At 41.6% G+C, this 27,115-nt stretch overlaps 1 protein-coding gene across 4 annotated transcripts in view; it reads right to left on the bottom strand.

Moving 5' to 3' along the window:
* Nucleotides 1-27,115, bottom strand: part of LOC137656057 (organic cation/carnitine transporter 2-like) — a 360,410-nt gene that overhangs the window by 188,645 nt on the left and 144,650 nt on the right. For all 4 annotated transcript variants that reach the window (XM_068390251.1, XM_068390235.1, XM_068390241.1 and 1 more), the window contains 3 exons: nucleotides 21,531-21,666; nucleotides 21,019-21,199; nucleotides 5,392-5,495 (listed from right to left, as the gene is read on the bottom strand). In XM_068390251.1, the coding sequence (XP_068246352.1) occupies nucleotides 5,392-5,495; nucleotides 21,019-21,199; nucleotides 21,531-21,666 (421 nt within the window). The remainder of the gene's footprint in view (nucleotides 1-5,391; nucleotides 5,496-21,018; nucleotides 21,200-21,530; nucleotides 21,667-27,115) is intronic.

Genomic DNA, 27,115 nt, shown 5'->3' with positions numbered 1-27,115 from the left:
CGAAGCTCAACTCTTACATCCTTTGCGACAAGTTCCGTATGCTGACTATCTCTCAGGTACGGACCTTACTTCCCCGTGGGGCCGTCACCACCTCTATCGATCTTACCGACGCCTATTATCATGTCCCAGTAGCTCGAAACTTCTCTCCTTATCTAGGCTTCCGTCTCGGCAAGAGAGCCTTCGCATTCAAAGTCATGCCCTTCGGTCTCAGCATTGCCCCCAGGGTATTCACGAAACTGGGGGAGACGGTGCTCGAGCAACTCAGACACCAAGGGATACAAATCGTCGCCTATCTGGACGATTGGCTCATTTGGGCCCAGTCGCACCAGGAATGCAAAAGAGCTACGTCGAAGGTACTCCATTTTCTCGCCAAACTGGGCTTCCAAGTCAACCTCCGGAAGTCCCGCCTACAACCATCAAGCCTCTTCGAATGGTTAGGCATCCGTTGGGACCTCTCAAAGCACAAGCAGTGTCCAGAAGAGCTTTAGAACGGGTCCTCGGCCTACTCCAGTTTGCCTCACTGACCGATCTCCTATTAAAAGCCAAACTCAAAGACATCAATCGAGTTTGGAGAAAGAGGGCGACAATACCTTTAAGAGACAAGACCTCGAAGATCCCCTCTGTCTTGAAAATGAGACTACAACCATGGTCCGATCGGAGGAACCTCTCCAAGTCGGTTCCTCTACAGTTCCCCTCTCCACAAGTGACAATTCATACCGACGCGTCTCTGAGTGGTTGGGGGGGTTACTCCCAACATCAGATGTGTCAGGGCTCTTGGTCACCCGCCATGAGACAGTTCCATATCAATGTTCTCGAAGCCATGGCGGTGTTCTTGACCCTGAAGAGAATCTCCCCTCCGAGGTCGACCCACATCAGAGTAGTCTCAGACAGCACGGCCGTAGTCCACTGCCTCAACAGGGGGGGGGTCCAAATCACCCAACCTGAATCAGATCCTGGTCACTATCTTCACCTTGGCAGCCGACAAAGACTGGTTCCTGTCAGCAACTCACCTAGCAGGAGTCCAGAATGTGATAGCAGACGCATTATCCAGGACGAGCCCACTGGAATCGGAGTGGTCCCTGGACATGCACTCCTTCCGGTGGATACTCAGGCTGGTTCCAGGTCTCCAGGTAGATCTATTCGCGACCCGACTCAATCACAAACTCCCGTGTTATGTGACACCGAACCTGGACCCTCAGGCTTATGCCATGGACGCATTAACCCTGGATTGGAACCATTGGCAGAAGATCTTCTTATTCCCTCCAGTGAATCTTCTACTGAAAGTCTTGCACAAACTCTGCTCCTTCAACGGGGTAGTAGCTTTAGTGGCACCTCACTGGCCAAAGAGCAGTTGGTTTCCTCTCCTCCTCGAGTTGAAACTCCGTCCCTTCCGGATCCCATTCCCCAAACTGACCCAGGTGGTCCAAACACGGACTGTGTCAGATTCCTCAAGGATAGCCAAAACCCTAACTTTGTGGATTTCATGAAGTTTGCGGCACGTAGGGACGCAAACATCGACCCAGATAATGTCCTCTTTATAGAATCAGACAAAAGGGACTCAACGATTCGCCAATATGATTCGGCGGTTAAGAAACTAGCGGATTTCTTAAGGACTTCAGACCATTCGGTTATGACTCCTAATTTAGCCATCTCCTTCTTTAGGTCCATTTTTGACAAAGGCCTAGCAGCTAGCACTATAACCACCATTAAGTCAGCTCTGAGGAAAGTCTTCCTGGTTGGGTTTACCATTAACCTGGCGGAGTCTTATTTCTCATCTATTCCAAAAGCATGTGCTAGGCTTCGACCTTCGGTCCGTCCTCAAAAGGTCTCTTGGTCTCTAAATGATGTCCTCAAACTGGCCTCCGACACGGACAACGAATCCTGCTCTTATATCACTCTTCTTAGGAAGACTTTATTTCTAACAGCTTTGGCCTCGGGTTCCAGAATCTCAGAACTAGCAGCTCTCTCACGAAACTTTGAGAACATGGATTTCCTCCCTTCAGGTGAGGTACTTCTTTCACCAGACAGGGCGTTCCTAGCTAAGAACGAGGACCCCCAAAATAGGTGGTCCCCTTGGAAGATTATTCCTCTTCTCCAAGATACTTCTCTATGTCCGGTCACCACTCTCAGGGCCTTTTTAGCCAGGACTGCTACCCGATCGTCTGGCCCCCTGTTTATCAGAGAACAAGGAGGTACCATTTCCATACGTGGCATTAGGCAACAGATCCTATACTTCATTAAACAAGCCAATCCGGGATCATTTCCCCATGCTCATGATATCCGATCGATAACTACCTCCATCAACTATTTCCAGAATATGGACTTTGATAACCTTAAGAAGTACACGGGTTGGAAATCTCCTATGGTCTTCAAACGCCACTATCTAAAGAACTTACAGGCTCTTAAATATCCAACGGTTGCAGCTGGGAGCCTTATCTCTCCCCATTGATCTTTTGTTCTTCCTTTCATCCATCTCTTCTCTTCTCCCTCCTACCCGCCACTCGCACCACGACGCCGCTTCCTTGGTGGTTCGTTAGCCCTAAGTGTATTACATATTAGGTTAATATGATTGTAACTATTATTGTTTTCCCTTGTTATTAAGTTGGGATATTCTTAGCCATGTCAGTTTTGTTGCATGTTTTCCTCTGATACTCAGAGGTTTCCTTGTTATCATGTTTGTTTATCCTTACTCTCACTATGCCCTGTAGCTAGTTTATATTTTATGCCTACTTACCTGAATTATATATGATTTTCTTTACATGGTGTTGTTTCTCTCCCCTTATTAAATTAGTAGTTATTGTTGGGCTTGGAAGGCATTCTCTGGTACATTTTCGCCCGGCGCCACAGGTTCGACCCAGAAAAGGGATTTTGACGAAGGAAAAATCTATTTCTGGGGAGAGACCTGTGGCGCCCGGCGAAACCCTTCCCCTTATTTTACACGATCCCACCCTTTCCTTTCCAAGCCATCATGGTCAATACAGAAGGATGTTGTTCAGATGGCGCTCGCGTCGTGGCGTGGCTGGTGCGGCGATGGGGATGTGTCTAGGGCCTCTGTATCGGCCCATCCCTTTGGCGAAGGAATTAACTAAATGGCAGACAACCTGTGAATAGTGGATTTCACGCGCCTTTGCTTTATACACGACACCCAAAAGGTGCTCGCGCGAGGGTTGTAACCTCAGCATTCCATGCTTTTATCTTTCTCTGGTATAATTGGAAGGTTTTTATCAGAAAAGGTATACAAGAAGGACTTTTCGCCCGGCGCCACAGGTCTCTCCCCAGAAATAGATTTTTCCTTCGTCAAAATCCCTTTTTTTGGCACAGGTTACCATGATTTCTGTAACAATACATTGCATTATCAAATCAATCCTCCAACTTCTTGATATCCCTTCTAACTATAACAGAATTTTGTATACCACATGAGGGAAGAATGCAGGAAATATCTATTAATTAGATATTCAGATACTGTATAAGAATAAAGTCTGTTACTTCATTATGACATCCCTTAAAATTTTCTTTTGAGTGCATATTATCATGATTTCTGTAACAATATATTGCATCATCTAATCCATCAACTAACTTCTCAATATCCATTCTAACTATAACAGAATTTTGTATACCAGGCGAGGGAGGAATGCAGGAAATATCTAATAATCAGATTTTTGTAAATAAGAATAAAGTCTACCTGTAAGCCATATCAAAAGTTTTGTAAAGCATAGAACATCATATAACATGTTTACTAAAAACAATTGTTTACTTCAAACATGATGTTTGCAACACCAAGACAAATAGTGTGTTTTACCTGGTGAATGTAATGGGATGGTTACTCCATTTATTAATAGAAATTATATGATAGCAATAAAGGCCTTCGTTTATAAAAACTAAAAAGTTCATCAAAACTTAACTTTATTTGTCATAATTAACCTCTACTACCTTATAAGAAGGAAATACTGTAGGCAAAATATTTTTCTCTATGCAAGATTGGTGGTTCCACTTTCTTCCTAGAAATAAAGTACAATGCAGTACTGCACTCTCCTAGATAGTCTTAACCGGACCATTTTCTTGTACAATATGTTTTTCATGATGAGAGTGTTGCCTAGATCATATAGTCCTGTACTTTTATTATCAGAGCTTAAAAAAAAATATTTATACAGTATTTTATATAGTAGTTATGGTAGTGAAGCTATATTACATTTCCACATGATGGAAGTGGCAAATGAATTTAGGTGTATTACATCAACCATGCATTTACCCTTAACATGAAAACATTTGAAAACTTGAAAATACTTAGTAGGAGGAGTTTTCTTAGTTCTGAAAAGCAATAAACTAAAACCCTACGAAAAACCATGTAAAATAAAATTTCATCAGCAAATTTGGTTGCAATTCAAGTGTGCCTAAGTACTCAGCACAATTTTGACTGATTGACAGACTTAATACTGTTATGACTGATGTAATGAGAAACAGAATGTTGATTTTTGTCTACTGGAAATGTATGAGGTATAAAAAGGCTCTGGTAATTATGCAAAGTTAATGTTAGAAAGAGTGACCTTTGACTGCAATAAAAACAATTCAACACTTTCCTCACTTCATACCGGACAAGTTTTTTTGCGCATTCATTGGGTGTCACATATGAAATTTGTGCTATATTAACTCCATTTATTTTATCCTCATAATTTATGAAAATAATCATAAATCAGCAACATATTCAAGTATTTCAACAAGGTTAATGATAAGTCAAGCTGACATCCTCTTTAAATCGATTCTACTTATTTCTTCATATTCTTAACTTTTTAAAAATTAAAATACGGCTACAAGTATTCAAATAAGTATACAAAATCTTTTAAAATCATTGATATGGAAATTTACCATCATAATAATTAACTCTAATAGAAATCTATTTTTCATTCAAAAACATATTTTCTAATTACATTGTACTGTACAGTACTGTATATAACAGTATTTTGGGTAGTATTTTTTACAATGAACCTTTTGATCCTGAATTTTTTGTTTACTTCCCAACAATGTATGGCTAAATAACATTCAAAGTTTTGGTTTCCTGCAAGTGAAATAAAAATCAACTGGAAGAGATCCTTCCACAAACCAAAGGTTCAAATTTATCTTAACATAGAAATTAGCCATACTTTCCTCATACTGAATAATTGATGTACAGAAGTTAAAAGGATTACACATTAAGCAAGATTTGATAATGCCTATGTCAAATTATAGTTATAAAATCTAAAAAAGGTATTACTCCAGTTTACTTATAATATGAATAATGAGTTTTTTGCGATTAAAATGTAATTAAATTTCAATTGACATTTGTGGTGTAAACAAGTCTTTAAGAGTCAAAGGAACCTTGAAGAAGTATCAGTCAACAAAAATCAATATACTCACGCATCAATGAAAAATCCTATGAAAGGTGAAGTGAACAACCTGACGAAGAAAGAGGCAGAGAAGGTGGTTGAATACAAGAATCTTCTGTTGCAAACAAGATCCCACTGAAAGAGATAAAAATTGTCGCTGTCAAATTAATGAATCTAATTCTAATATAGCTGTCATAAAACAACAAAAACATACTTGTTGAAGCAATAAAAACAAAGTCACTTGCAATAATAACAATAAATAACCAATGTGCCAAGAAATAGTATGGACCTTTATCAACAGCAATATAGGCAAGGTTAATTGAATGAACAGCAGCGTATGGCATCTAATACTGATGGAGGTATCAAGGTCGAGGAATGTGCTGATTAAATCTCTTTATAGCACTCCTCTTAAAACAAACAGAATAGATTTCAATTTGGGGCTCTGCAGCCTTTGTTTACAGAATAGTAGTACAATATGGGTTCTATTTTTTTAATGACAAGAGACCATCGGCAAACATTATCAATGGTTATTTTTTAAGAAATAAAATCAGAACAATTAACATAAATAGGCAATTAAATTACTTAATCATGGTAATAGGGCCATTAAGGATAATTTAGATGGAATTAAGACGGTAAATTATTATTAGGCTATTAGTTGGAAAAGCAGGATTCTATAAGGCCAAGGGCTCCAACAGGAAAAATGTCCCAGTGACGAAAGGAAATAAGGAAATAAGTAGACAACAAGAGAAGTAATGAACAAATAAAATAAAATATTCTAAGACCAGTAACAACATTAAAATAGATCTTTCATACATAAATCATTAAAAGAGATTTATATCAGCCAGTTCAACATAAAAACATTTGCTGTAAGTTTGAACTTCTGATGATCCACAAATTCAACTACCTGAATAGGAAAATCTTTCCACAACTTCATCATAGATGGAATAAAACTTCTAGAAAACTGTGTATATTGAACCTTATGATGGAAAAGGCCTTATTATAACTAACTGCATACCTAGTATTACAAACAGAAATGTACCCTTCGGTAAGATTCGAAAGCAAAGAATGGTCTGAATTAAGAAAAATGTTACACAGTATGCACAACGAACTGACTGAATGTCGATGCTAGAGATTGATATCTAGATGAGAAATTTTATAGATTGGAAGTTCCTGTCCAACAAATTAAGATGAGATTCAGCAGTTAAGACAAGACACGAGAACAATACTAGAAAAAAAGCAGAATGAAAGAATTAAAACGCTTCTTCAGAATAGACTGATACAGTAACTGAAAATCTTAAAAGACTTTCTTTATCAGTAACCCATTTTTTGTGCAATTGAAGAAGAGATAGATTGAATACGTTTCTCAAATGTAAATTTGCTATCAAGAATCACACCTAAAATTTTAAGAGTCATAGAGAGTTAAAGAAACATTTTCAATGTTGACATCCAGGTGTTGAGGAGCCAGTCCTCTACTTACTTAAAATCATAGTTTGAGTTTTGTTATGGTTCAACTTCATGCCCCATAATTTGCACCACATACTAATCTTAACTAGATCTCTATTAAAGGATTCAGGAACCCCAGATCTATATTCAGGAGATGGAATTGATGCAAAGAGAGTAGCATCATCGAGCTTGTTTTCTAGGCCAAATCGTGTCATGTGTATATAGTATGAAAAGTAATGGGCTAAAAACACTGCCCTGAGGAACACCAGATATCACATTCCTATACTGTACTTATCATGGTGCCCAACAACAATGACTCTTTGCAGTCTATTACTTAAAAATTAAATCATGATGCCAAGAAAAGACGCGCCCACTACCAAATTTTTGAGTTTGAAAACAAGGGCCATATGTTTAAAACTGCCAAAAGCTGCACTAAAACCAAGGCCAATCATAGACTTCCTGACTATCAAAATGAAAACATGATTACCTCAACAAGAGAGATTCACTCTTGATGCAGAATTTCTATAGATACCTCAGGCCTAGAGTTTCCATGTAGATGCTATCTCAAAAGTTTCAAACAAGGCAACTACAATAGGATCCTCTAAAAAAGCAACTAAAGCAATGCTCAACTCACTACACTGCTTCCCACACTATTCGGTGTTATTAAGGCACCTAAAATGGCCTTTTCTTTACTTTAATATATTAGCATATTCTTAAAGTAGTTACAAGACATTGCAGTGCATGACTAATATTGCAATCACCTTTATTTACTGTGTTTCTGTTGTAACAAGATCCACTTATCAATACATTTACAATAATTCAAATATTAACCAAAGAACAATGATAAGTGTTTTATGCAGTTACCCTTGCTTGGATGAAGCCAAACTGACAACAATCATTGAGGATAAATCTAGATATAAATGGTAAAATAAGGGTTAAATATTTTCTTTGAAAAGATCATGAATCAACATTTCAGAAGATCTGACTTGGTATTGTATCCAGAATAACATAAAAGTTTGATACAAGGTTATATGTTACATGGTGAATTTCATTAATTAAAATTATACTAATTTTATGTTTTCATGGTTATTAACACCATTAATCAAATCTCTGCTATCCACTGATAGTCGACACCTTTATGTCAAATACCTCGTAATCTTTTGGCTCACACAAACTCAACACTAGTTGTTCAAGAGCTTTATAATTTTGGAATGCTAATCACATTCATCAAACCTGAAGGTAAAGTCTAAACTCATATCCTGGATGGTTGGTATGTGTGGTAATTGTGCCTCAGTTTTAGTTAAGGGTACAATTCATGCATATTCTCTCCTTTATAAAAACTAACGCTCTCATGTTTCTATACTCATTACATATTATCCAACCAACACTTACTTGTCTCCCTTCAACCCTATCGTGGTAAACTTTCAATGATACATAATTTTCAATAATCTATTTTTTTTTTTTTCTACATTAAACCAGACTACCTCAAAACACTCTCATCCACTTTTGCAAATTCTGAGTTTTCAGTATATTACTAGACTCCCCACATTTATTTACCTTCTAATCTTTTTTTCCATATGTGCTCAGCAAGCAATTAATTTCCATAATTTTAATAGATTTTTCTTCACTGGATTTTGAAATTGGACATCACTTTACACAAGGAATTTGCCTATGAATCTCTACAAAATTTTTCCCCTGCAAACACCTCTCCCGAACCCTTGCAGAGATAATGTCTTCTCTTCTTTTACCATCAAACACTTGTATTTGCTCTTAGGTACCTAGTCAAATTACCACATCCAATTATTAGCCATCCACATGGGGCCTCTTCATTCTTAGTAAAACAAACTTTAATTTGCTTTGGTAGCCTCTCTTCACTTGTATCATCACCATACATTGACACATCCCCCCATACCTAACTTTTTTCTTTATCTACAACTGTGCATTTACACTTCTCATAACTCAAAATAAAAAATAAATAAAAATAAATAAAAAAAATAAATCAAATTGTCATAAAGACAAAATCAAATCTCAACCTCTCACCCCAAAAATCAAACAATTCAATTATCCATGTGATGTAACACAGGCTTCACTTTCATCACAAATTCTTACTAGTTATTTACTACATCATATAATAAAAAAAGAATCATGTACTTTTTATATTTATCAAATATATGAAAGTTTTTTTTTATGCCAAGTATAACAAACTAACAAAAGCAACCTTTTCTGTATTCTGTACAAACACTTTAATTGTCTTAAACTGGCATCATTCTGACATTCCAACCCTTCAGAAACTGATCCCAATTAGTCAATAAAAATCCTGCCTCTTGGTAAGGGTAGAGCAGCTTTTCTAGGAGAAAAGCCTCTGTACCCTGGTCTTCCACTTTCTTGAGTTTTTCTTGCTTGAGGGTACACTCGGCTACACTATTCTATCTTATTTCTTTTATTGTTTTGTTAAAGTTTTTATAGTGTATATAGAAAATATTCATTTTATTGTTGTTACTACTATTGAAATATTTCATTTTCCTTTGCTTACACATACACTGATTAGTCTGGCTTACTACTTCAATACATTCTCCTCTTTCCTTATATACCCAGCAACTGCACTCCTCTGTAATTGTTCAATGGCCACTTTCGTCTTGGTAAGGGTAGAAGAGACACTTTAGCTATGGTAAGCAGTTCTTCTAGGAGAAGGACACTCCAAACTCAAACCATTGCTCTCTAGTCTTGGGTAGTGCCATAGCCTTTGTACCATGTACTTCCACTGTCTTGGGTTAGAGTTCTATTGCTTGAGGGTACACTTGGGCACATTATTTCATCTTATTTCTCTTCCTCTTGTTTTGCTAAAGTTTATATAGTATATATAGGAGATATTTATTATAATATTACTGTTCTTAAAATATTTTATTTTTCCTTTTTTCTTTTCCTCACTAGGCTATTTTCCCCGTTGGAGCCCCTGGGCTTATAGCAACCTCCTTTTCCACTCATGGTTGTAACTTAGCAAGTAATAATAATAATAATAATAATAATAACTATATATATATATATAGAGAGAGAGAGAGAGAGAGAAGAGAGAGAGAGAGAGAGAGAGAGAGAGAGAGAGAGAGAGAGAGAGAGAGAGAGAGAGAGAGAGAGAGAGAGAGAGAACTGAATGTATGAAAACTATGACATTCTATTGCAAATTGGTGCTGATGTAATTTGCATTAGTAATTTATATTGAATGAGCTAAAAAGTTATTCTTTGTTATTCTCGATAGTCTTGAGATCAGCTGATCCTACAGAAAAAATAATCATTGATTGTTATGTTGCACTTGAAATTAAAATAGCAGTATACAAAAATGTATTTTCATATGATTTTATATACTTTTATCCTTATTTATTGTAGAATAAGATTTTATGTGTTGTTAATTCTTCAAATAGTAAATAGTTGAACTATTACAGATAATTCTGCTGTTTAGATCTTAAAGGCCCCAGCCGGTATGCCCATATACGGGGATATAGGACGAAAAATACAAAATCCTGAAAAAATTCACTGAGCTTCGTATGGCAATGGAGAATGCGTGTACAAAATATTTTGTCAAAATTCCTCTACTTTCATAGTTACAGTGTAATTAGTAAAAGTAACTCAATAAACAAAAAACATTAATCCCTCTAAAGAAAATGCAGTATTTCTTGTTATCGTAAATTTTGATAATTATTACATTTTAATATAAAAGAAATTGTAAGCAATGGCATCTGTATAGATTCCATGAGTAACAAGACAAAGTATTACACGGTAATTACACCCTTCGGCCTTCAGTGCTAGCACAAACCTCATAAAGTACACGTTTGAGTTTGATCTCTTGACATTCATTCGGTTAAACGTCTGTTTTTCTTGGTTTCAGCAAGAATTTCATCATGCCAAAGAGAGAACAACCAGTTCAACATTTCGCTAACATAGGAAAATTCGCTGTAATAATAGTTCAGAAGTGGGTAACATCGGAGATATTAGCAGAGTTAGTGAAGGAGAGAGATTATGAAGGAGTGACCGTCTCGCCTAAAGAAACAAGATATTGAGGAAAGGAATCTTCATTTATGATTAAATTACGATAAATAATATCGCTTTGGTTTATTAATATCCAAAAATGAACATGAAATTCAAAATAATCAAGATTTATTAATATTGTCTTTGTAAAAATACAAAGAAAAAATTTTAACGCCTGTATCTCAAATCTATATTTGTTGACCTTCAAATTCTATCTTCTCCCTTAGTTTTAAAGATATAGCATTGAAATTTGGTATATAACTTAGAGAGACATTACATAACAATAAAATAGAGCTTTTTTTTCCAATTTTTGTTGTAGGTTTTTTTTTTCCCCTGATTTATAGGGTTTTTTACCACAATATAAAAAATTTCATATACTGTATAGTACAAAAATTACTTTTAGAAAAAACTATTTTATTGGAGATCTACATCATGTCTATATAGGGTAGTAATCCTAGGTCTTCATATTAGGTATCAAGGGAAGAGATAGAATTTGAAAATCAATCATTTTCAGGATAAATCGCCCCAGCGTCTCAAAACCGAGGGTCAGAGGCAAAAATTCTATGCAGTTTGGAGATGTCCTAAGCCACCTTATTAAGTGGTTTAAATAAGCCCTGTCCTTTGAAAAATGACATTAATCGGCCCGCTCTCTTAAAGACCGCTAATGTAAAAACACATCCCCATGTTTTCATACTTTATTTTTTAGGATATATGTTAATCATATGAACGTTACTGTAAATGTAAATATTTTCATATGATTTTAACTATATTAATTCTTATTCATCGTAAAGTAACATGTTTTGTGTGCTTTCAATACTTATAGCAGACAGATGGAAAGTCAAACAATATGACTAAAAGCTTGATTTCTATTTTCCCAGTGAACCCTCGTTTATCGCGGTAGATAGGTTCCAGACCCGGCCGCGATAGGTGAAAATCCGCGAAGTAGTGACACCATATTTACCTATTTATTTAACATATATATTCAGACTTTTAAAACCTTCCCTTGTACGTAGTACTGTTAACAAACTACCCTTTAATGTACAGAACACTTAATGCATGTACTACAGTACCCTAAACTAAAACAGGGCACAAATATTAAAGGCGATTTTATATCATGCGTTTCCTAACACGCCAAATAGCACGATAAAAAATGGCAACCAATGTTTTGTTTATGTTTATCTCTGATCATAATGAAGAAACAAACGCATTTACACATCTGTGTATAGGTTAGCTTTTGCATTCATTATATTGATTATTCAGTACAGTATGTTGATTTGGTTATTACTAATGTTTTACTTCATTTTTCTTAGGACTTCCAAATGAAATTTTTTTCTTTATGACGCCGCCTTAAACGACGGCGTCATAAAGTACGCTCAGTAAACAAACTAAGGAATTAACGCGCATGATGAAAGTGATAAATAATATTACAGTAAAAGCTTTTATAAAATATGTTATTACAAATATTATTTACCGTATCTATATAAAATCATACATACGTAGCAAAGCAGGAAAACAATCTACGAGAGAGAGAGAGAGAGAGAGAGAGAGAGAGAGAGAGAGTTGTTTTACATACGTAAATGTAAATTTAAAAAAAAAAAATAGCCCCATTTCATATAAAATAGATTACAAATATTTTACTTTATCATATTACAGTAGTCTGTATAATACTGTAAAGTTCAGTACAGTATGTTGTTGTTAAAGTCGTGGCAATGAAATTCTCACGAAAACAAAAACAGGCCATTTGATTACAACAGCTGATTCATCTCTCTCTCTCTCTCTCTCTCTCTCTCTCTCTCTCTCTCTCTCTCTTCGTGTTATACAATACTTACATTTAGATGAAGAAACTAAAATTAGTTTTCTTAGTGTCAATTAAATACGAAACAAAAAAATTAGGCCGAGTTTACATCCATTTCAATCACAGCTAAAAATACGGCATCCGATTTCATCAGCAAACCACTATTTTTTGGGAAATATCATTTTATTCTAGAAAATTGCCACTCTTTAAATAGTTAATTGCACATTAAGAAAGCGTGTACTTTTGTTTTTAAATTTCGGGTGTGTTTTAAAAATCGAGTATTGTTGACTTCTTTTTGTTTTACTTTTGGCTGTGATTAGATCAGCTGTCATCTAGCTGCCGCTCTTGAGTGTGTACGAATACACTAACAAAGTATCGTTTATACCATTTCTTAACTTATTCAAACCGTCTACAGTATACAGTTGATATTACATAAGCACCAATGTGTTATAACCTATCAAATTTTTTTGTTTATTACATTTAAACCCCCCTCTATCTCTCTCTCTCTCTCTACCTATCTCTCTCTCTCTCTACCTCTATCTCTCTCTCTACCTCTCTCTCTCTCTCTCTCTGTGGGCTACTTTTCACTACCTCCCATTCCTTACCTCTCTCTCTGCCTCTCTCTCTCTCTCTGTGGGCTACTTTTCACTACCTCCCATTCCTTACCTCTCTCTATCTCTCTAACAAATGATATCTTTGTTGCTCCTCAAAGTTTCATTTATATTGAAAATCGATCATGATTCAATTTTCCTTACTTTCTCCAATCTCGCACCATCGGTCACATCGCGGTATTTTCGATATTTCCGGAAAATCCGCGATATATGTATATACATGGGTTATGAAAAAAATCCGCGAAGTGGTGAATCCGCGATGGTCGAACCGCGAAGTAGCGAGGGTTCACTGTATATCATTTTTGACAACCGACAAAAATTCGAAACCAACTTAATCTGAAGCAATGTTAACCGAGGTATACCTGTAAGTATGTATGTATGTGTGTATGCATAAACAACTTTAAATAATGTAGATATAAGATAAGGGTTAGATTACAAATGAGAAATGGCTCTTATTCATTTCTGTCTCAGGGAAAAGAATACAGAAAGTTTCTCAGATATGAACATGATGAAACGAAAGACAGACAAATTGCGCATCTAAATTGAGAGATTACCCTAAAATGAGTTTCAAAATAATACTACCTACCAGAGATAGAATTGACCATGTTTACCTCTGCCAACAGTGTTGGAAGGAAGTTATGTTCTACCCCCTGTTTGTATGTGTTTGTGAACAGCTTCCTGGCCACAATCTTAATCATGGAATAATGAAACTTGAAGGGATTAACTGTTATGTAAAAATCTGAAAATCATTGAATTTTGGATGGTCAAGGTCAAGGTCAAAGGTCAAGGTCACAGTCAAGCAAAATGACCAATTCACATAATCAGCCATAAGTTTGGATATCATTGTTACAGACTTGAAACTTGGTTTATATTTGAGTGTATGAAAATCCACGCCAATTAATACATGTTAATGTCAAACGTCAATGTCAAGCAAAAAGTCGGGAAATAAGCTGCCGTGGCGGAGGTCTGTGCTCTACTGAGTGCCCCTCTAGTAGTAATATGTTATTTTTATAATAAAATAAATTTTTGAATATACTTACCCGGTGATTATATAAGCTGCAACTCTGTTGCTCGACAGAAAACTCTACGTAAAAAATCCGCCAGCGATCGCTATGCAGGTAGGGGGTGTACTTCAACAGCGCCATCTGTCGTGCAGGTACTCAGTACTCAATGTAAACACAGAACTCAATTTTCTCCTCGGTCCACTGGGTCTCTATTGGGGAGGAAGGGAGGGTCCTTTAATATATAATCACTGGGTAAGTATATTCAAAAAATTATTTTATTATAAAAATAACATTTTTCAATATTAAACTTAGCCGGTGATTATATAAGCTGAATCACACCCAGGGGGGTGGGTAGAGACCAGCAATAATTGTTTACATTATTATGAGCTAAGGATTTTTTATTTCATTTTAGCAGTTATTCAAAATAACAAACAAAATAAATAAGTACCTGGTAAGGAAGTCGACTTAAACAATTACTCTGCCTTTTTAAGTACGTCTTCCTTACGGAGCCTCGCGATCCTCTTAGGATGCTGAGCGACCCCTAGGAGCTGAAGTATCAAGGGTTGCAACCCATGCAACAGGACCTCATCAAAACCTCTAATCTAGGCGCTTCTCAAGAAATGACTTTGACCACCCGCCAAATCAAGTAGGATGCGAAAGGCTTCTTAGCCTTCCGGACAACCCAAAAACAATAATAAAACATTTCAAGAGAAAGATTAAAAAGGTTATGGAATTAGGGAATTGTAGTGGTTGAGCCCTCACCCACTACTGCACTCGTTGCTACGAATGGTCCCAGAGTGTAGCAGTTCTCGTTTAGAGACTGGACATTCTTAAGATAAAAAAGACGCGAACACTGACTTGCTTTTCCAATAGGTTGCGTCGATTATACTTTGCAGAGATCTATTTTGTTTAAAGGCCACGGAAGTTGCGACAGCTCTAACTTCGTGTGTCCTTACCTTCAGCAAAGCTTGGTCTTCCTCATTCAGATGGGAATGAGCTTCTCGTATTAACAGTCTGATAAAATAGGATAAAGCATTCTTTGACATAGGCAAAGATGGTTTCTTAACTGAACACCATAAAGCTTCAGACGGGCCTCGTAAAGGTTTAGTTCGTTTTAAATAGAACTTAAGAGCTCTTACAGGGCATAAGACACTTTCTAGTTCATTTCCAACCATACGATAAGTTTGGAATATTGAACGATATTGGCCAAGGCCGAGAAGGCAGCTCGTTTTTGGCTAGAAAACCAAGTTGTAGAACATGTAGCCGTTTCGGATGAGAATCCGATGTTCTTGCTGAAGGCATGAATCTCACTGACTCTTTTAGCTGTGGCTAAGCATACCAGGAAAAGAGTCTTTAAGGTGAGATCTTTCAGGGAGGCTGATTGTAGCGGTTCGAACCTGTCTGACATAAGGAATCTTAGTACCACGTCTAAATTCCAACCAGGTGTAACCAAACGACGCTCCTTCGTGGTCTCAAAAGACTTAAGGAGGTCCTGTAGATCTTTATTGTTGGAAAGATCTAAGCCTCTGTGACGGAAGACTGATGCCAACATGCTTCTGTAACCCTTGATAGTGGGAGCTGAAAGAGATCGTTCTTTCCTCAGATATAAGAGGAAGTCAGCTATTTGAGTTACAGAGGTATTGGTCGAGGAAACGGATACTGACTTGCACCAGTTTCGGAAGATTTCCCACTTCGATTGGTAGACTCTAAGGGTGGATGTTCTCCTTGCTCTAGCAATCGCTCTGGCTGCCTCCTTCGAAAAGCCTCTAGCTCTCGAGTCTTTCGAAAGTCTGAAGGCAGTCAGACGAAGAGCGTGGAGGCGTTGGTGTACCTTCTTTACGTGTGGCTGACGTAGAAGGTCCACCCTTAGGGGAAGTGTTCTGGGAACGTCTACTAGCCATCGAAGTACCTCGGTGAACCATTCTCTCGCGGGCCAGAGGGAAGCAACTAGCGTCAACCTTGTCCCTTCGTGAGAGGCGAACTTCTGCAGTACCTTGTTGACAATCTTGAACGGAGGGAATGCATATAGATCTAGATGTGACCAATCTAGGAGAAAGGCATCTATATGAACTGCTACTGGGTCCGGGATTGGTGAGCAAAATATTGGGAGCCTCTTGGTCATCGAGGTTGCGAAGAGATCTATGGTTGGCTGGCCTCAGGTGGCCCAAAGTCTCTTGCATACATCCTTGTGGAGGGTCCATTCTGTTGGAATTATTTGTCCCTTCCGACTGAGACAATCTGCCATGACATTCAAGTTGCCTTGGATGAACCTCGTTACTAGTGATATGTCTAGACCTTTTGACCAGGTGAGGAGGTCCCTTGCGATCTCGTACAACGTCAAAGAGTAGGTCCCTCCTTGCTTGGAGATGTACGCCAAAGCCGTGGTGTTATCCGAGTTCACCTCCACCACTTTGCCTTGAAGGAGAGACCTGAAGCTTTTCCAGGCCAGACGTACTGCTAGTACCTCCTTGCAGTTGAAATGCATTGTCCTTTGACTCGAGTTCCATAATCCCGAGCTTTCCCGACCGTCTAATGTCGCACCCCAGCCTACGTCCGATGCGTCCGAGAAGAGAACGTGGTTGGGAGTCTGAACAGTCAGGGGAAGACCCTCTCTTAGGTTGATATAGTCCTTTCACCAAGTCAGACAAGACTTTATCTTTTCGGAAACCGGGATCGAGACCGCTTCTAGCGTCTTGTCCTTTTCCAGTGAAAAGCTAGATGGTATAGAAGAGGACGGAGGTGTAGTCTTCCTAGTGACACAAATTGATCCACGGATGACAGCGTCCCGACCAGACTCATCCACAGCCTGACTGAGCAGCGTTCCTTCTTCAGCATCTTCTGGATGGATAGCAGGGCTGGGGGCTGATCGTCTTGTTCAGCAACGTCCTCATCAGAGGGTTCCTCATCCGAAACTGATGAGGAAACGGCAATGGAGTGGGCAACGTCTGACTCGCTGAATCCCGTCGCACTGGTGGATGCGTGATGGAGCCGGACGCAATATCATGGAACTGCTGCACAGTCTGTGAACTGTCAACAACCATGGGTGCGCGAGGAAGTACAGCGTCAACCCGAAACTGTCTTGACCGTCTGGGTTGTGCAGTCAACACCCTACCGGGTTGCTGAGGTTGATGCACTGCGTCACAACAAGTCACCTCTGCTGGCTGTTGAACGTCCTGAACGTCAACAACCACCTCCGAGCGTCGCTTAACGTCAACGTGCGGCTGGCAACCCACACTGGGTCGCATCGGTGGAGGAACCACCTCAACTGGCAGACGCGAGTAGGTTACCTCAGCGTCAACAGGGCGCACAACCGACCGGTTGGAAGGTTGTTAGCCAGAAGGAGGAACCACCTCAACTGGCAGACGCGAGTAGGTTACCTCAGCGTCAACAGGGCGCACAACCGACCGGTTGGAAGGTTGTTGGCCAGAAGGTTCTTCTCCGCATTTAAGTCCTCTATCAAGGACGCAAGCTTGGACTGCATGTCTTGCAGCAAAGCCCATTTAGGGTCTACGGGAGCAGGTGTGGCAACAGACGGGGTTAGCGACTGAGGCGGAACCGTTTACCATCCCTGAAAGCCTTGTTATGTGTGACATAATAGTACAGCAAAACTTCAAAGGCTCGACAAAAGCTGAGAAGTTGACCTGTAAACAACTTGGAGCGTCTCCTGGCTAGGCGCCAGGGAGAGTCTACCAGAATTGAGAAGTCTATCTGGGCAGAGGCATGAACTCCCAAGCCGAGAACTTCTCTCGTGTCATATCAGACTCTCGCTCTATAAACCAGTTTAAAAGAAGGGAAATCAAAGGCTGTATCCCCCAAACTCCTCCTGGTGAAAAAACCAGTCGCCTAGCCAACGTAACGCTCTCTAGGAGAGTGAGAGAGCACTAGCTTAAAAACAACGGCTTCGAAGTAGCTAGGCCTAGTGTAAGTTCTGACGTTTAGGCGAACGAGGAGCAGCAGTTACAAGATCCGGACGAAGATCCTTAAAAAAAATCATCATGATTTAATTAAAGTCCATAGGAGGCTAAGCAGCTTAAGGCTCCTCTCCATCTGACAGAGTCCTCAAGGGAATATCAGTAGGAGGGAGAACAGCAACTTCCTCATCTACAGGAACCTTGTCCGATAAAAGCTGAGTCTCTCACTGGTGCATTAGTAGCGGACCAGAACGCAACGTCATGTAACTGCTTGACAGTCTGTGAACTGTCAACAACTGAACTGTCAACCACAACAGGTGCGTAAGGACGTACAGCGTCCACTCGAGACTGCTTTGACTGTCTAGACTGAGCAGTCAAAACAACTCTAGAATGCGGAGGTTGACGCACCGCGTCAAAACAAAACAACTTAGACTGTTGTTGTACCTCGCGAACGTCAACGGAAGGTTCCGTGCGTCGCTGAACGTCAACATGCGGCTGGCAGGGTACACTGGAACGCATGGGTGGCGGGACTCTCTCAGCTGGAGTGCGGCAGAAGGTCGCCTCAGCGTCCACAGGACGCACAACCGTGGTTGGTTGTAGGCTAGAGGTTGGTGCAGTGTCAACCTTCTCCGCACGAAAGTCCTGCATCAATGACGTTAACTGAGACTGCATGGTCTGCAGCAAAGACCACTTAGGGTCTACAGGAGCAGGTGCGGCAACAGACGGTGTGACTGCCTGATGCGGTACCGCTTTGCCTCTCTTAGGAGGTGAGCAGTCGTCGGAAGACTGCAGCGAGTCCGAACTGACCCAGTGGCTACAACTGGGCCGTTGGACTTGCGCGGAAGGGACCGACTTGCGCTTAATAAGCCGCGAGACCTTGGTCCATGGTTTCTTACGAGAAACCTCTTCCGCAGACGAGGAATAAATGGGCTCTCTCGTCTTTGTGTGGGTGGGGCGATCTTGGGTAGATACGCCCGAAACCACGGAGGGAAACGTCTGTTCGTTGATCAAGGCCTCTCGAACCCATAAGTCGTTCAACATTACTTCTCCCCTGGGCTTGGGAGCTTGCAAGAGGTCCCGGACTAGGTGAACGACAGGCACGAACAGACGAACCCTCAGACGCAACACTGTAACACTGCGCATATCACTTTATCGATTTTCTGTTTTGCACTTATTTCACTGAAATCGAAACTTTTACTGATTTCTACCTGAAACACGCAATTCTACCCTTCATTAAAAGGTAGTAATTGCGAAATCAGTCGTATAATGCAGCTCATTAATACCAGCAAAAAACAGAAAACATATATTAAGATAAAAAATTCAGTGGCTGGGAAAGAGACTAAACACTAGTTCATATAAACTACGTTTTCAATCTCTCACCGCACATAGCCTGGGGACGAGAATAAAAACCTAAAAACGTTTTACCTTCCTCCCCGTACAGAGACTAGGGACGAGAGTAACACGAGAACAACGTTACCCGCTTGAACGGAACGTTTTCTCTCCTCTCTCTCCCTCCGTCTCTATCTCTCTCTCTCTTTCTCTCTTGATTTCGCACCTAAGAGAAGAGCCCAATTATATATCGTCAAAAAAACATGTTATTTGACTAAAGGAAAAAACAAAGGTTTTCCAAATAAAAAGTTCCTTTAAATTAGAATTTAAAACATTTAAGCTAAGAAAGAATGAACAAAACGTCAGAATCGATTTACTCTTACTGCAAAGTGAAACCGTGATACACTCTCTCTCTATCGTAACGATAGAGCGCATGTTGAACGTCCTGAACGTCAACAACTGCGTAGCATAAAAAACTAAACGTTAGTTCATCTTTGAAAACAGTACGAAGACTATCAAAGAAATTCTTTCATAAAACATTACATTTAAAAAGTTTTAAATTCTTTAAAGGCTAAATACGATATAACGGGCTCAACGTTGATTAACTTCGGTTCCAAGTTAGGACCGCCTACTATCAGGAAAGGTCGCATATAAACAAAACATTAAAATTTATTTTTATTGTATATAATAAATGGAAAGTTAATCGAAGAGGCCTAATAAAGGCGGAGAGATATAAAATATATAGATCTATAACGTGATAAGAAAAATTACTAAAAACCTAAACACACTTCCGTCTAAGGGAAGGGTCGGCCATTTAAAAGTGAAAGAAAGTCCATACTCTCTTTGTCACCATAATTAAATCTATCCAAAACGAGTTCAAGTTTTGAGATGAAGATAAAACACCTGCATAGCGAAAGCTCAAAACTAGAATAGTGTACTTCACCAAATAGTTGTGAAAACAAATCCAGTTAGTAACAGCGAATTAGTAGGTCTTGCCGGTAGCCCGACAGAGAGAAAATTGAGTTCTGTGTTTACATTGAGTACTGAGTACCTGCACGACAGATGGCGCTGTTGAAGTACACCCCCTACCTACATAGCGATCGCTGGCGGATTTTTTACGTAGAGTTTTCTGTCGAGTAACAGAGTTGCAGCTTATATAATCACCGGCTAAGTTTAATATTGAAAAATGGATTTTTTTGGATACCTTAAAACTTCCCTTCAAAATAAAAGAATATCAATCATTCAAAGCATTGAATTTCAAATTCACCAAATAAACTACTACAGGGAAATCTGTGAAATGAACAAAAAGATGAAATCACAAAAGGATAGGAGTACCCATTAAAATGGCTCTTCACAGAACTCATGAACTTAAAATTAAATTGCAGAGTTCTACGATAGATACAGAGTGGTTATATCTAAAATTGACCCTGTATTTCATACAGACAAATACAAGTTAAGCAAAATTACTAAGAAGCTTGTCACTTTCTGATCAAAGAATATCAGGGAACTTTTATATCGAGTAAATTGAAAAAGTAGTGCCTTTACCTCAGTAACGACAGTTGACTGGAAATCAGTGAAATTATAGTCTCTGGCTGCGCAATTAATTTTCTCCTCGTCAATAGTCAGGGCATCTAATTGATTCAAGCTCTCCTCGTACCCAAGTTCAGCAGCAGTGGAGTAATTGAGATTATACATTCTACATTCATCATGGTCTTCTGTGGCATTGCTATGAAAAATAAAATCAATTTAGAAAACAATACCTATGAAAAATTTCTTAATTTTCTTTTGTGCCTGAGATTAGATCATCTATGGCGGCAAAATTTCTTGTTGATAATGGAAAAAATTAGTCAAGGTAAAGAAAGTTATATTTTTTTTATTTCAGTTGCGTCAATTGTGAGGTATGGCAGGTGCTCGATTAATATTTAAATAAGAAATGTATTCATGATTAAGGATATATAATAATGATCATTCAAAACTTCACATGAGGACCTGAATATTTTCTTCAAAAAATAACAGAACTACTCTAAATCAATTAAAATAAATCTTTCAAGACTCACTCATATGGAATGGCAAATTGAAGAATCTGATCATCTGTCCAGTTTGCATCAACTAACTCTGGAATATGGCACCAGTGGCTTGGAGTGGCACCTAAGAACTGATAAGAAAGCGACTGTAACGGGCTTACAAATGTACCTGATAATGAGAAGACCATGTAAGAGCATCATCATAAAATACTGTATACTGTACATGAAAAAATTTACATTATACATACATACATACATACATACACACACGCGCGCACACACACACACACACACACACACACACACACACACATATATATATATCACAAATTTTAAGTAATTTGTATTTTTCCTAACAATACTTACCGAAGAAACACTTTATAGGAGATTACTGGTAACTCCTCTCCGACGACCAGATTTTTACGTAGTTTCCCCCTACTTCCATGTTCTATACTGTCCTGAATAACGGGAAATAACATGACCTGGGGGCATTGCCCAGGCAGGTCGCCCGTCTTTGAGAAGCTCTCTCCAGTAAGTTTTATGTAATGAACAAAACCACGAGGTCAGTGGGGCACTGCGGGGACGGTTGGGGGGGCCCTAAACCTAAAGTGTTTCTTCGGTAAGTATTGTTAGGAAAAATACAAATTACTTGAAATTTGTGATTTGTTCCGACACAGAGACTTACCTCGAAACACTTTATAGGAGACTTACACCTTAGGAGGGGGGAGTGCCTTTTAGCCCTGACCCCGATGGACAGTAGGGAAAACTACGTAAAAGACTCATTAAGTGTGATATAACACTTACCCTTCTGCAATATCTTCGTTGTGCTTGATATGGCGAATTTTCGTCTTGTGTAATGAGCGATATTTCTTGATGACGACTGACGGTACGAGAAAGTTAGAAAAGGGGGGAAAATAGAACTCGGCTCCTTGTGTCTAGATACTTTATGTTTCGCGATTGAGCCTGGGGCTTGAGCCGTCAAACCGAATGCAGGGCTGAGATGACCGGCCCGATAGAAAACCCGTCTAGAGACTTTCTCGTACAGTCCTTGAGATAATGTGCGGTGAAGGTCGACTGGTTGGACCAAGTTCCCGCTCGAAGAACCTGCGCTACTGACATGTTCTTTTCGAACGTTAGAGAGGTGCTAATGCCCCGAACATCGTGAGCTCTGGGTTTCCCCGGTGTAGGAAGACCTTGTTTTAAGTAGGCTTGCGTGATCACTTTCCTGAGCCAGAACGAAACCGTATTTTTGGATATGTTTTTCTTTATTTTTCCCCATGAGACGAAGAGATTCTTGATAGACGGGCGGAGGTTTGCCGTTCTCTTAAGGTATTTCCTAATAGTCCTGACCGGGCATAATTTTAGGTCCTCCGGGTTTCCTTTATTCGGGATTGCCGGAATCGAAAAACTCTCAAACCTCGGATCCCACACCGAGGGGTTCTGAGTCTTGGCGACGAAGGATGTGACAAACTTAAAGGTTACTTCCTTCCATCCCCTAGTGTGTTCCACCTCGAATGACAGTCCGTGTAGCTCGCCCACCCTCTTAGCCGAGGCTAATGCTAGCAAGAAGACCGCCTTGAGCGTGAGATTCTTGTCATCAATGTCCTTTAAGGGCTCGAATGGTGGTTTCCGTAACATATCTAGGACTCGCGCTAAGTCCCAACTCGGGATTCTAGGGGCGGAAGGGGGGCATGATTGTTCGAACGCTCTGATAAGCATGGAATTATGCCTGGAGGAGCCGAGATCTATGCCCTTGAGAAGAAAGACTTGACCCAGGGCCGCCCGAACTCCCTTGATCGCTGGAACTGACATGTCTAACTTGTCCCTGAGATAACCATGAAGTCGGCTATCACGGGCACTGACGCTTCCAAGGGCTCTATCTTCTTGTCCCTGCACCACTTCACGAATACCGCCCACTTAGACTGGTAGACGGCTGTGGATGATTTCCTCAGGTATAGCGACATCCTCCTGGCTGTCTTGCCGGAGTACCCTTGCTTCTTCAGGAGCCGCTGGATAATCTCCAGGCGTGAAGACGAAGGGCTTGCGGGTTTCTGTGAAACCGCTGAAAGTGAGGTTGTTTTAATAGGTCTGACCTGCCGGGTAGAGGCCAAGGAGGTAGGACGGTGAGGTTCCTTAGGTCCGCGAACCATTCTCTCTCCGGCCACCAAGGCGCTACCAAAGTTATCCTTAGGTTGGTTGCTGCCCTTACTCTGTTGAGGACCTGCCTTATCAGGGAGAAGGGGGGGAAGGCGTACACGTCCAGTCCGTCCCACTTGTGCTGAAAGGCGTCTTCCATTGCCGCCTTCGGATCTGGGACGGGAGAACAAAATACGGGGAGTTGCGCGTTCAACCTTGTTGCAAACAGATCCATTACCGGAGATCCCCACATCTGTATAATGTAGCTTGCCACTTGTGGGTGTAGGGACCATTCTGTTGCTACCACTTGCCCCACTCTGCTGAGGCCGTCTGCTAGGACGTTGTTCTTCCCTGGAATGAACCTTGCCGTCAGGATGACGTCCTTCTGTTCCGCCCATTTTAGGATTTGAAGGGCTAGTTCGCACAACTCTTTTGATCTGTCCCCCCCTCCTTCTTCACGTAAGCCACCACCGTTGCATTGTCTGACATTAGGGCCACCGAATGCCCTCTCATGTCCTCCTCGAAGTGGTTGCAGGCTTCTTGGACCGCTCTCATTTCCAGGATATTCATGTGTAGGGATTTCTCCCCCTCTGACCACGCCCCCTTTGCTGTCTTTTCCCGGAGATGGGCTCCCCACCCGTCCTTCGATGCGTCCGTGAAGACAAGAACCTCCGGAGGTTGGGAGGACAGTGGCATCCCCCTTAGGGTGTTCAACCGATCCTGCCACCATTCCAAGGCCTTCCTGGACTCCTGAAGGAGAGGAACCACAATGTCCGGGGAACTTTTCTGGTTCCAATGTTCTTTCAGGTTCCATTGAACCACCCTTAAGTTCTGTCTCCCATGAGGTACCAGCTTCTCTAGGGACACCAGGTGCCCTACCAACCTTTGCCAATCCTGCGCTCTTCTGGGGCGACCCAGAAGGAAGGGCCGGAGCACTCGATCCAGGTTGTCCAGCCTTTCCGTGGTTGGGAATGCCTTGACCTGTAACGAATCCAGGACCATTCCAAGGTACGTCCTCCTGTTGGATGGGGTTAGCTGTGATTTCTCCAAGTTGACCACGATGCCCAGGGTCTTGCACAATTGAAGAAGATCTTCGCCCTGTTGTTTCAAGTCTTCCTTTGAGGATGAAAGGAGTAACCAGTCGTCCAGGTACCTGATGAGTCGAATGCCCCATTCGTGGGCCCATATGGAGACCGTCGTAAAGACCCTCGTGAATACCTGGGGGGCTATTGAAAGACCGAAGCATAGGGCCTTGAATTGTAACACCTGGGTACCCCACTTGACCCGGAGAAACTTCCTGCTCGACGGATGAATGGGCACTTGGAAGTAGGCGTCCTTGAGGTCTATAGAAATCATAAAGTCGCCCTCTCTCAAGGACGCCATGACCGTTCTTGGAGTGTCCATTTTGAAGGTCATTTTCCTGAGAAACCTGTTGAGGGCTGACAGGTCTATTACAGGTCTCCACCCTCCTGTCGTTTTTTCCACTAGGAACAGGCGGCTGTAGAACCCCGGACCCGGGAATGTCACTGTTTCTAAAGCTCCCTTCTGCAGCAACGTCTTGACTTCTTCGTCCAACGCTGCCCTCTTCGCCAGGTCCTTGGGCACCAACCAGTCTGCCTGCGTTGCTGGAACTAGGGGGGGTGTCTCTTCCATGAAGGGGATCCTGTAGCCCTCCTTTAGTACTGTAACTGTCCACGGATCTGCTCCGTGGAGCTTCCATGCTTGCCAAGTGAGTCTGAGGCATCCCCCTACCTGAGGCTTGGGCAGGGGAGGGGGGCCTCCCATCTTATCTCCTACGGGAAGAACGGCCTGTTCTCCCCCTCCTGGAGGAGTAGAAAGAAGACCTATACGTTGGGGGGTTAGAAGATGAACCTCTTCGGGGGGGAACCACAGAGGAAGACCACTGTCCTGACGAGGGTTCCCTCCTTCCTTGAGTTGGTGTGGTACGCGCGGCCATGGGTGCTTCTGTCACTGGCCTCCTGAAGATGGGGCGGCGTGCCGTCTGTGGCTTCAGGGTAGGTAGCTCCCTCTTTTTGGCCAACTTCTCCATGACCTCTTCCGCCTTCTTCGTCGGAATAAGCTGCTCCCCCCAGACGGAGCAGGTCTTCAAGGCTTTAGCTTCCCTGTCAGGAATCTTAATGGGAAGGTTCTTGACTAGGGCGTCTCTTCTCCGGAGAATCCAGTTTGCGGAGAGAGCCAAAGACTGAAAGGTCAGGAATTTAAGGGCGCGGCTACCTGACCCCAGCAACTCATTCAGAGCCTCCCGTTTTGCAGGTTCCATGGAGTCTGTAGGAATCTGGGTGCCTACTAGGGTGGTGGCCCACCAATCCAGCCAGGAGGCCACATTAACTAAGTCCTTGGACATCTCCTCCATCATTGCCGACTCGGAAGGGGAGAAGAAGGTAGATGCTGCCGATGCCCTCCCGTCGGAGATGCCCTGGCACAGGATGTCTATGGTTTCCTCGGTCTTGCATGCACCGGTCGGCCTATTTTCTAAAGAGTAGTATTTCGTCTGCGACTTCAAACCCTGTAGGAGCTTTGCTGAGCTGTGACCCCTGCAGGAGTCGCTATTGCGGGATATGACCTTATCAATGTGAGTCTTTCCAATCCCCACGTTACTGGCCTCGGGAAGAGAGAGAGAGGACTTTTTCTGGGCGGGGACCGCTATGAACTTGTTCAGGCCTGAAGTCCAGGGTTCTTCCTCTTGAGTGGCGGGTTCTATAAGGTTGTTATAACCCCTAATTAAGGCAAGGACTCTCCTGTACGCTGAGTCCTTCGTCACCGCCGACTCGCCCTCCCCTCCTTCCGACCGACGGGGCGAATCGTGATCTCGGTCTCTGCCGTGATGGCGGGGTCCACGGTTCCCTTTACCTTCGACGTCCGCCGTCCCTCTCCTCTTCGTGGTCTTTTTCGGTGAAACGGTGTCTTCTGTGAGATAGTTCGACGGAGGTGTCCTTCCCCTTCTGGGGTCTCGATGGGGAGACCTGTCGAGGCTGCCCGGCCTAGACGACGGCCCCCTGCGCTGGGCGGGATAAACGTCTCCAGGACGGGTCTTAGGCCTGCAAGATGTAGCCCTTCGCTCATCTGGTGACTCCCTGACGCGGCACGTGGAGGTCCTTCTAGGGGGACTGTCTCCTGCCCGCTCATGTGTCGAACCAATAGGCTTGGAAAAGACTTTAAAGTTGTTCTCTGGGACGAACACCCACGTCCCTTTCGGAGAGACTGGTCTCCTGCTTTTGGGTGTAGGGGAACGGGGACTCATCCTGTCCCGAGATCCTGTGGGAGACCGCGAAGGGGGGTTCCTCCGCACAGACCGACCTCGTTTCCACGTCCCTACTGGGGGGGTTGTTCTCCTGCTTTTGGGAGGAGGGGAACTGGGACTCACCCTGTCCCGAGATCTTGTGGGAGACCGCAAAGGGGAGTTCCTCCGCACCGACCGATCTCGTTTCCTCCTCTGTCGTCTCCTCCGTTCACTGCTTGAC

The sequence above is a fragment of the Palaemon carinicauda genome, chromosome 1, assembly GCF_036898095.1.
Source record: "Palaemon carinicauda isolate YSFRI2023 chromosome 1, ASM3689809v2, whole genome shotgun sequence".
NCBI lineage: Eukaryota > Metazoa > Arthropoda > Malacostraca > Decapoda > Palaemonidae > Palaemon > Palaemon carinicauda.
The sequence above is the reverse complement of the archived record's forward strand: the minus strand, read 5'-3'. Positions and strand labels throughout refer to the sequence as shown.